Below are 11,186 nucleotides of genomic sequence, written 5' to 3'. Positions count from 1 at the left end.
CCGTCAGGTCTCTCTCTGAAGGGCTGTATCTAGACTCGTGGAATTTAGAGCTAGATCGGTTCTCAGAAGTCGCTTCGTCCGATCGTCTGTTGTTTCACGTGGAGAACGAGGCTTAGAGGGTACGTAGCTGCAGGCCTCTCAGCAGCCGGGGACGCGCCCCACCCTGGTCTCTCAGATGCCAGCAGAGTCACTTTTATTAAATTGTAACGTGTATTATTGGTAGTATGTTTATATGTAGGCATATATTTGTTATTATTATGTTTAGTATTAACTTGCCTAATAGGCAGTATTTATTAGTGAAACCAAGGTTTCAGTAGGTTTCAGTAGGATGGCTACTGGAAAACCAAAGGAGTTAAATGTTTTTCCCGTTAGACTCAGTCTTTTTCTAAAATCAGCTGGGGAAGCGGTGTGACTGACAGATGACAACGACCAGCAGAAGTTCAAGTATTCTTTATTCAAAGTTGAAAAATGTACCACACTGCATTATTGCAAAAATTCACTGGTACAAAACACTTTGCAGCTGGTGAGAAGGCAATAAAAAGTTGATTTTTTAAACTCATTACTATAAATTATTCTTACAGTACTTAGCAAATTCAGAATTTCAAACTGCATTTTCTTTTTCTAAATCGCCCACAGTACTCGAGGTTCCTGAAGCTAAGGCAGCTGTTCCAAGAGGAGGAGGGGGGAGGTAGCAGACGTCAAGGGATTTCCATTTCTCTTTCGATGCCCACGTACTTGAGGGCGTCAGCCTGGCTGTATCTGAAACAAGCAGGAAAAAGGGGTGAGTGCCCGGGGTGAGATCCAACACAACCAAGTCTGCTTGGTTGAGTGTGTTGCACTCACACGTCCACGAGGAAAAGCACACACGCATCCCGTTACACAGCTGCATCACTGGGCCTGTTCCAGTTGCAAAGTGGACGGAACTGGTAGTACAACGCTTCCCCAGTTCTCTCCCCAGCCAGCCCTGTGCCCCTGAAACCAGCCGCCGGCGGAGGCAGGCCCGCAGCACGGGGAAGGCAAAGTACCTGCGACGCAGCAGAGCCCTGACTTGGGCCCTTAGTCAACAGGGCCCAAGAGCAGCCAGAGCTGGTCGCCCCCGCCCCCCGCCCCCCCTTGAAGAAAGAACAGGACAGAGGCCAGAAGAGGCACCTGCGACTCCACCACCGGCTGGACCTCACAGCTCACCCAAAGGAAGGTCGACCAGCTGCTCCTTGCTCAGAGCTAGGGGGCTACGGCTTCGTAACCTCCCACTAAAGATCTGGGTGGATCTCGCCCTTCAGCTGTGCCGCTGTTTGCCGTTGAAAGGGGCTACATACGGGCCCTAGTTTTACAACAACTCAGCACTCAAACAGCTTCTGGATGGGATGTACATTCAGCCACAGGATTCGTTCATAACTAAACAGTCATCTGAGTGCATTTAAATAAAAATGATATAGAACTTGTCAGTTTATCCCCCCGAGCCTGACAGTATAAACTGCCAGCCGAGTGCCTCGGCTCAGCACCCTGACGGCTGGCATGCCTTTTCCCGCAGAAAGGACCCCAAAGGTAAAAATGGAGCTTTCTACGTTTTTTTGACTTATATTAAAGCATTCCTTGTCTCATGGAAACTACGTTACCAAACTCCCACCACTGCCCACGACAAATAACGACCAGAACTCTGTCCCTCCAACGACAGAAGCCCCAGCCCGGAGCTGGACCAGGGAGAAGAAGCCCTTGATGACTCCAGAAATGTACCGCTACCAACCTGTAATCAAAAAACAGCTCTTCACCCGTCTGGATGGCTCTCTTAGCAAAAATCCCTATCCTGTGATCGCCGTTAACCATCATCACTGCAGAGAGAGACGCCGGGGTCAGTGAAGTCGGCCCAGGAGGGTTGCTGACCGTTCCCATAGCAACCCGGAACCGCTCAGTCAACCCGCCGCAGCTCCACCTCCGGGGACACCTACCTTTCGCATAGCAGTTTGGATTTACTGAGTGATTTGCAAAACGAATTTTGTTACCCTTGCGGGTTGCATCCACCACAAAATCTAAAGAGAAAAAATAAGCACCATCCAGTAAACAATTTCAGCTGTAGATGGATAAACACAAAGTTATTGTGATTCTGGAAATACAACTGGTTATACTTCTTCAGGGTTTGCCTTCAAAAGCAAATCATTCAATCAACTTTACCTAGTATGAAATGACATTTGGAAGAAAATGTTCTCTAGGTGAAAATCATCAGTGATTCAAGACAGTTATATCAGCTATAAATACGTATTACTGACCAAAGCATGGCAAAAAATAAAATCTGATTAAATTCTTCCCTTCACATTTTAAATTATATTAGTTTTTTTCATTATTACCATTTGTGGAGCACATTCATGAAAGCACCCACTCTACTTGCTTCAGCTGAGAGGCCCCCTGAACAGCTTGGGTGTGAAGTGCACACTCCCAGCAGTGACCCGACTACACCGGAAGTTTCCCACCCAGGATCAGCATCTGCACACGCAGCACCCTTTACCCTCACGGTCCTCTGAGGACCCCCAGGGACGCTGTGGAGATGCCTCGCAAGGCCGTGCTCCACACCCTTCCCAGGTCAGAGGCACTAACTGGAGGAGGTGGGCCCAGCCGACTGGTACCTGTGGCAAGAGGGGCACGAGAGGAGAGCCAGGCAGTGAAGCCAAGGAAGGGCCCGGGGCCGGGGCGGCGATCACTCCCTGCACACAGAACCCCCTACGGCTGAGGGAGCCTCCACCTCCACCCCCAAGTTACACTCATCCAACCTGGCTGGCTTCCCAGCAAACAGCCCATTCCTCAGCCCAGGCCGGGGCTCCTTCCAGCACTGCAGACACCGGGGGCCCCTAACGTCGTTTCTGACACTCCAGCCACCAGCAGGGCCCGTGCAACCCGGGGACCAAAAGCACGCTACTTCATCAACAGACCATTGTTCAAGTTGAAGAGAAAGCTGCACATGTATTTATCGTATACTTTCCCTCTTCTGTCTGCTTCATCTTGAGAAATAATCTAAAAGGAAGAACATGGGGGAGGTTGTTTTGCATCAGGTGAGCCTGGCAGGAGAACGCACACCAGCTCATCAGGAATGGGTGGGACCGCGAGGCTGCTCAGCGGAGGGTCACTGGGGCCAGTTTCTCTCTTTGTCAGGAGCAGTGATACTTTAAGGACTAACTTAGAAATACTGAATACTTCCACATCTAAAGTAACTGTACAAAATACAAACCGGGTGGCTTCACCGCACAATGAAGCCCGCCCCAGGGTTCTTCCTAACTTAGGTCCTTATCAACTAGGCTATGGATTAAGTAGGACAGACTCCTCATTTTAAAGCTCTTGTTCTCCTCCTCATCCCCCGGTGATAAAAGCTAACTGCGGCAAGGACTGAAGCCCTGTAGCTTAACTTCCAAACAAACCCAGAAGCCCAAGCTGAAAAGGCATTTTAAATTCACTTCTAATCAAACCCAACGGACCTGACCGATGAAAATCAGTCCAAAGCAAGGTGAGTACAGAGGACGCCACGTGAACACGCCACGGTGGGCATCCCTCTGTCTATAACTGGACGGCTCTGCCTTACCTCTCCACAGTATTCCGAGATGAATTCATTTTTCTGTACAGGATCTTTGATGAAAATCCCCCAGCCTGCCACATCAGACGGTGCCAGCAGTAAATGCTAGAGGATAATAAACACAATCATATAATCAGAGGAGAGTGAAGATGGACAAATCAGACCATGGGATGAACCAGGGTAATTCAACCACAGGTGGGGGAAGGGCTCAGCTCCCCCGTGTTACCAGAGGGCTTGACAAACTGCAAGAAGCACGTTTTGGTTTTTGTAACTCAGGCACAGAGCCTGAGCATCCTCTGTCTGTCTCAGAAATACGACGTCACCTACGCTGGCGCGGGTCCCTCCGAGTGCGGTCCTGGCACCAGGCATCCCGACCTGCTGCGCCACGTGCTTCCCTGTCCGTCCTTCAGCCCTTGACTTCCTGGACTTCACGTGCAACGTGCCTGTCACACGGGAGCCCTTGCTCCCCCTCTGTCCGTGCCCCCTGCACCTCCCCAAGGTGGCCTCTAGCACCAGCTCCTCCAGGTCCAGTCCCAGCCCCCATGGGGCCCTCTCCTGGCTCTTCACCAGCTTTTCTTCCTCCCGAAGCGCTGCCCTTCCTTCAGGGCACTTTTCTCTTGGGCACATCCTTCCACAGCCCTTCCTCACGACAGCACGAAAAACCACCGCGAGGGGTAGCACGATCCCCCGGGCCAGCGTTCTGGTCGTGGCTGAGGCCAAGATGACTGGTCATCGCTGTCGCTGCTACCGTTAGAGCCTGTTTGGGAATGGATCCCTAACTTTTCATCGTGGCTCGTTACTATGCTTTCATTCCAAGTGTCCGCGTGGCCTCGAAAAAGACTCCCGGATCCCCAAGTTACCGATCTAGCTTGTTCTGACTCAGCCTACCCTCCTTGTCGGGGAAGAATTAACCAAATACCTTCCCGACCAGCTAAATACTGTTAAGCAAATGAAACCCCGTTGGTAAAAATTATCTACACAGTTCTCTGTTTTAGGAGGTAAAAGATGTGTAGAAAGACATGTCGCCATTAGGATTATCCACTTTCTGAACAAACTGAAGGAGGGGTTTTTATCATACGATGGGAAAGTACGGGACTGAGGGAGAAATGGGAGTTCTCAGGGCTGAACGGGTGTCCCCGGGAAACCACGCCAGCATCACTGTGACGTGAGGACCTAGAGTAAAACCGTCTGAACGCCTGATAACAAACGCCACAGCCAAAAAAATAAAGCCACTGCCATAAACAGAACTTCCAGTAGAGTAGGACTGACAGTAGTGCGATCTCAGTTATATTACACACTAGTTCAACAACCCTAAGAGATGAATGTGCCACGTGCACACGGGGTGGTCACTCACAGCACAGGGTCTGGGGCCAGAATGCCGGGCCGAGTTCCTGCTCCTTTCCTGACAAGTCTTAGAATGTGGGGTTTAACGATTATTCCTAACTCATGGAGTTAGGAAGACTAATGAGTTAATACACACAGTGCTTAGACCAGGGCCTGCTCTATATTAAATAATAAATGTCAGCTATTATTATAAAAATGATTAATTGAAGAAGAAATCTATCGTCTGCCCTAAAAAACCAAGATACTGATACTACCCTAAAAAATTAAGATACTGCCCTAAAAAACTAAGTTTCTTTTGGTCAACAGTTAACTCCCTGGTTGCAACAAGTCAAGTCCATGCAATGCCCAGGCTTCAGTTATGTAATTCCTGCCTGTGTTATTTTCAAGGTTATTACAGAAACTACCGTGGGAAGTCCCATCTTTTACTCTGTGCAAAAAGGAACCCAGAATACTATTTGATAAGAATGGGTCTCTCTGTTCTGACAGGAAGACCACTGATTTGCTTTAAGGACACTAGATAAACCACTCGTTCTATTAACTAAACTTAAAAAGAAAATCGAATCATCTATTAAAACAACTAGAAAAATGCCTCTTATTCAAATCTGATACCATTAACAGCTGCTTCTCAGAGTTTACTGGTTCATCCTATTATCAAACTAAAGTATTCTACAGGAAAATCAACCATTTTCCTTCTGTCAGCTGTACCATTCAATAATCACTTTTTTGCCCCAGCTGAATTGTCTAGGACTATCCTGACTTTGACATCTCTCCGAAGCCCACCAACAATGATCACGCCCTACCTTCTTGGAGCCCCGCTGAATGCTACAGTTCTTGCAGGACACATTTTTACTGTCCCAGTGGTCGGCAGCTCCACAAGTAAGACAGAGGTCGGGGTCACACTCTCGGACAGCCAGGTAGCACGGGCACTGCTTGGTGTTGCACTGGGCTTTGCAGCGGCATCCCGGAAAGCGGTTCTGACCTTCAGAGAGATGTTCTTCGTCACACGAAAACCGTGCCTAATGGTGCGGCTCAAGTCTGGCGCTAAGGCCCTGATTAACGCACGGAGGCCTCACAACAACTGTATTATCCCATCGTACACATGAGGAAAGGGAAGTAACAGGAAAGTTAAAGCTGTCCATACTGAAAAAGATCACTGAGTTCCTGTTTCCCCTTTTTCGTTTGTTAGATGCCATGTGTACTTACAGTTCTTTGATTTATAGAACAGGTGCAAAGGAAGGACCTGGACTACATATAATATCCATGGATCTCAACCATTCCGATAGAGTTCTAGGTACTTCCTTGGTATCCAAGCTTCAGTGCAGTTCCATTAAATCATTACAATCACTACCCTGATATGCTACACATTCCTTTATTCTGAAGACTAAACCCACCTAACTCTTAACAGTTTCTGGTGTCCAAAAAAGTATTGGGGTAGCTATTTCTAGAGTCCCCTTCCATTCTGTGTCAACTCTACTATGATTTAAGTTAAATGATCAAGGGGGGAAAAATAAAAGCTCCTTTAACCCACATTCGCCTAAACCCGCCCATATACCCGCGTCAGCCAGGAGGCTGGCTGGATACAGGCCCAGCGCCACTCCTGGGCGCCGTGCACGCTCGTAGCGTAAGTGAATTTCCCAAAGGGAACAGCACGCAGGAGCTGCCGTGTCCTTGTGCCGATTGAGGTTACAGTTTTAAATTGCTGACCAACAGCCCACTGAATTGTCATGTAATCACATCAAGACAACAAATACTTACACTCTGAACTACATTGACAAAACTTTTCACAAAAATTCTGTGCTATCACACAAGGGCACGAGCTGTCGCAAGGCTGCCGCGGGTGGTCACAGGGCTGGTAGTTGTAAACATGGTTGGAGGAGCCGTCTGCACAGAGACAACAGCACCACGTCAGTCCAGAGAGCAGCGAGGGGAGCACGTGCCCGACAAGCACACGCTCTCCCCGTGGCCCTCCGAGCTTAGCGGGTTGTCTTTCCAGGTCCGCTACGTCACACACACTGTTTCCAAGAGGTCAGCAGAAATTAGGCCCACCCGCCAAGAGCTCGGGCACCTGGGGCACTGTCACACACACCTCAGTCACGTTCCCAGAGTCGCTCTCCTCTAACCGACCGGAAATTAATCAACAGACGGCCTCCATTTAATGCACTTCTGCGCATTAAACTTCAGTGCACCAAAGTCGGTTATATCAGAATATCCCAAACTCTAATCCAATTACTATTCTAAGACACAAGAAGTAGACCCTGAGTTACTAATGAAGCTGAACGGAAAGATGCCAACCCTTCTTCAGCTGTATCTTTCTGCAGTGTGCAGCCCACAACCTGCAAAACACAAAGAAAGAAAACATCATCCTCGTGACCCTGGGGCGCACAGTCAGTCACACGTCAACAAACGCAACTTAAACGGGTCAACCTGTGCCATGAATGCAGCAGGGCTCTTAATCCAAGTAACTATGAAAGAGGAGTCACACGCCACCCAGCTCACACCTGGCACGGAGCAACGTGGGAACAGCTTAAGGGCTGTGGCCTCAGAGAGCCAGCCTGGCCACCTGGGGCAGGTTTATTCTAGTGTGGATGATACTGACACAGCAAACCTGCTCTAATTTGTGGAATCTTGCGTCATTTCAACTGAGCTATATGGTCAGAAATAATCCGAGCAAAAAATGCAGAAGCATCTACTAAACCCTGAATTAAGCTGCAGACAATTTTTGAAGCATAATTTAGATGTTCCCTTACCCAACACCCAACTATGTTTCTCTCTAAAAAGAAAAAAAGGAGCGGGGGGTGGTTACAGCAAGTAGTCCGTCCAGCCTCCACCCATCCGAGTCAGCCTGACGCCTTCACTGCCCCCGTCACTCGCTCACCCAGGCCGATGGCAGGGTGGGCATGGAAAACTCAGGCTCCTACAGTGAAAACCGGCCCAGAGCTCACAGCCTCCCAAGATCCACACACGAGTGCCAAGTAAGGGTTTATGCAGCCTTCACTGCAGAAGCTACTCGATAGTTCTTTGTAACCAAAATGTAGCATAGTAATCATAAATTTTTTATGACTCAACACACCAAATCTCCTGGCAGCCACTGTGTCCTTAACAGAAAAGTGCCAGCAAATGCCCATGGAAACAAGACCCTACAGGTCTATTTCTGAGGCCACTTAAGCTTCTTTCCTAATCGACGGAGTGGAGCCACCACTGCCCTCATGAGCGCCCGGCCCGCAGCGGCCTCCCCCATCGCGCGGCAGACTCACCGGTGTTTCCTCTTCTTCTTCCTGGGAGGGGTGTCAACGTCCTCGGCGGGGGCCGGCGCTATGACACTGGATTCTTTGACTCGAAACTCATACACCTGACAAGAGGCAAGGCCACAGGGCTGTGAGGACCGTCCATCTATTTAATACGCAAACCAGTCTCTTGCTCATTCCCACCCGAAACTCTGTCCTCTGACGCTGCTGCGATTACACTCTGGTTGAGAGTCATGAGGCTAACTCTAAATTGTTCCTGGGTTTTAAAACCCATTGCCCGAATTCCCTGGCGGTCCGGTGGTTAGGACTCTGCACGTACACTGCAAGGGACATAGGTTCGATCCCTGTTTGGGGAACTAAGATGCCACGTGCCGCACAGCGTGGCCAAAAAACAAATAAATGAATGAATAATAAGATAGAACCCACTGCCGCCTAACCTGAAACATCTAAAGTTGAATGAGTAATTTCCTTTCAGTTCCCTCTCGGTGAAAAAAAAATTTTGTATACTTCTTTTCGGAGGAAGAGGAGTTTAATAACCACGAATGTCCGTATGTTTGGACAGTGACCACATATTTCTCCATTTGAAGCTCACAGTATTTCTATCAGCCACGCTTACCTGTCGACATGTTTTGGTCCCGATCAACCTGGCGATGGCACAGAAATTGTCGTAGTATGTGCCGATGAGGACCCTGAACATGGAGGCCTCAGCGCCACTCCACTCCACGTTCTCGGGGGGCTCGGCGTTGGGCTTCATCTTTATTGGTGTTTGACACCGAGAATTCGCTTCTACAAAACCCAAAGTTAAGCAATGGTCAAGAAATAGCAATGGGAGGAAGGAAAGGGAAAGGGAAGGAAATATCAGTAAGCTTTTCCCCCATGGAAACCATGAGAGCGGGCTCCCTTTAACTCAGCCTTCTAAAATGAAAGCAAATGGGGTTACCCTACTATTATTTTATGGTGTAATCATAGGGCTGAAAAGACAATCCATAACATATCAGTCAGTGGTTCTAATTCTCTCTCCTAACCAAAACTACCCACAGAGCGTCAAGAATGTTCAACTGAATGATGGGAATTTCATCGTGCCCTTGTGAAAGCTGGAAAAAGGAAAGTGACCCAAAGAGGGAAAACAAACTGGATCGTCAACTTGCAAGTAACCCAGACAGATCAACACCACAGGCGAGGGCTGGGTGTGGGCCAGAAGAGAGCAGTAAGAGTCACAGCCACACAGCTCTGCTCCTGGGTTTCTCACCGTGTCTATAACTAACCAACTGAGGGAAGTAACTAACATAACACCTTACACGACCCGAACCTTGACCACATGAACCCCCGAGCGGCAGGAAGACCCCGTTACTCGACGCGTCTCACCTGAGGAACTGGAGGTCTCGTCCTTCTTCTCCTCCTCTTCCTTGTCGTTGCCCTCCCCTCCGGTCTCGGTCCCCGCCTCCCGGTCACTGTCCGTGTCCTTTGACTCGAGCACATTGGTGGTGGGGGTGCCAGGCCTGCTGCTGTTGTTGGGGAGCCGCCCTCTCCTGCGGCCGCCTGGGCGCTTCGGGGGCGTCTTTATCCGCTCGGCAGTGAGGGCGGCGGCAAACTCCTTCGCGCCCTCCTACGAAGGGGGAAAAGTGCAGACATCAGGGTAAAGTTCTGCAGCTCATTTTGGCGGAGGAGAAAAAAAAAGGATGGCGTTAGCACGTTAGTCAAATGTATCACAGTATCCGGCTTTCACAAACAGTCGCACATCTACATACAACTGTTTTCTATCTGCTTTTGAGGGTTTGAAGATTTGCGAAAGATAAATATGGCTTCCGTACAGTGCCAGAGCAGCACAAAATCAGGCAAGACGGCTCTCTATTAACTGATTGAGTTAAAATACAAACATACTTTCGGTAACAGTCTATTTAAAAGTGAATTTTAAGAGGAATCACACATCTAATGTGCATCTAAAGTCACACTTTCCTATTCAGGGTTTCTTAAGCCAACACGTCCCTTTCTAAGGTAATATTTAAAGTATACAAGAAGAAAACAAAACATGTACACATACTCCACTCTGTCACTTTCTGCCTTACAAGTAAAACATCCCATTTTTTTTCCCTGCGAGGGATACACAGCCCCAGGAAGACGTGAAAGGAACTCGACGAACAAGGCAGTGAGGGTTACATTCTGCGTCACCAGGTGTAATAATCCAGTCTCGGAAAGTATACAACAACGGGAAGGGCATGGATTATAGAGATAACACAGACACATTTTAGATGAGCCAAATAAAATTCTGCCTTGTAAGGAATATTATAAAACAGTGCTCAAGAATTCCATTTTTAGTGGCAATAGAAGGGAGAAGTCTGAGAGCAGCCAACAGTTTTATACTTCATTCTACAAAAACCAAATTGCTTAAAAATAGGATACCTTCTGCAGGTGCCATTCAATGAATCTTCTGTCCAAAATCCAACAGGCAATATATACCCATTTAGTTCCTAGGTAGGAGTGGCTTGGTTCAAAGAGGGGAAATGGTAAAAATAAGATAGTACCCGTAAAAAACAACTTTTCTACCTCATATTTTCCTAAACCCTTACCTTTTCTCCATCATTAAAAAAAAAAAAAAAAAAAAAAAAACATACAAAACCTCTCTGGGACCTATAGATAATACAGCTCAACTACAGTGGGTCTACAACTCAAAGAAGGGCTATGGCTCCGAGCAAGGCTCGGGAACCACTGCACTTCTGGGGTTTAAAAGGGTTCTCTGTGTTTCCCATTCTCGTAAGCTCTGTGGAGGTACAGAAGGCCTGGATCCTAAAGACCTCCATACGCTGCTGAAGAGACTAACAGAGATAAAGAATAACGCCAGGGCTTCCCTGGTGGCGCAGTGGTTGAGAGTCCACCTGCCGATGCAGGGAACGCGGGTTCATGCCCCGGTCCGGGAAGATCCCACATGCCGCGGAGCGGCTGGGCCTGTGAGCCACGGCCACTGGGCCTGTGCATCCGGAGCCTGTGCTCCGCAACGGGAGAGGCCACAACAGTGAGAGGCCTGCGTACCACAAAAAAAAAAT

General features: G+C 48.5%; 1 protein-coding gene across 11 annotated transcripts in view; it reads right to left on the bottom strand.

The window, feature by feature from the left end:
- Window positions 1–435: 435 nt before the first annotated feature.
- The window catches only part of EZH2 (enhancer of zeste 2 polycomb repressive complex 2 subunit), a 64,800-nt gene continuing 54,049 nt past the window's right edge, over window positions 436–11,186 (bottom strand). For 5 of the 11 annotated variants that reach the window (XM_028489635.2, XM_028489631.2, XM_028489629.2 and 2 more), the window contains exons 10-18: window positions 9,511–9,751; window positions 8,762–8,931; window positions 8,155–8,249; window positions 7,193–7,233; window positions 6,656–6,781; window positions 5,701–5,879; window positions 3,566–3,661; window positions 2,922–3,003; window positions 436–2,027 (exon numbers count right to left, since the gene is read on the bottom strand). In XM_028489635.2, the coding sequence (XP_028345436.1) occupies window positions 1,582–2,027; window positions 2,922–3,003; window positions 3,566–3,661; window positions 5,701–5,879; window positions 6,656–6,781; window positions 7,193–7,233; window positions 8,155–8,249; window positions 8,762–8,931; window positions 9,511–9,751 (1,476 nt within the window). In that variant the 3' untranslated portion in view covers window positions 436–1,581. The remainder of the gene's footprint in view (window positions 2,028–2,921; window positions 3,004–3,565; window positions 3,662–5,700; window positions 5,880–6,655; window positions 6,782–7,192; window positions 7,234–8,154; window positions 8,250–8,761; window positions 8,932–9,510; window positions 9,752–11,186) is intronic. The other 6 variants (XM_024128240.1, XM_055084771.1, XM_007122390.3 and 3 more) reach the window with 3 other exon arrangements.

The sequence above is a fragment of the Physeter macrocephalus genome, chromosome 5 (assembly GCF_002837175.3).
Source record: "Physeter macrocephalus isolate SW-GA chromosome 5, ASM283717v5, whole genome shotgun sequence".
Taxonomy (NCBI): Eukaryota; Metazoa; Chordata; class Mammalia; order Artiodactyla; family Physeteridae; genus Physeter; species Physeter macrocephalus.
Note: the sequence above shows the minus strand (reverse complement) of the source record. Positions and strands in the feature narration are given on the sequence as shown.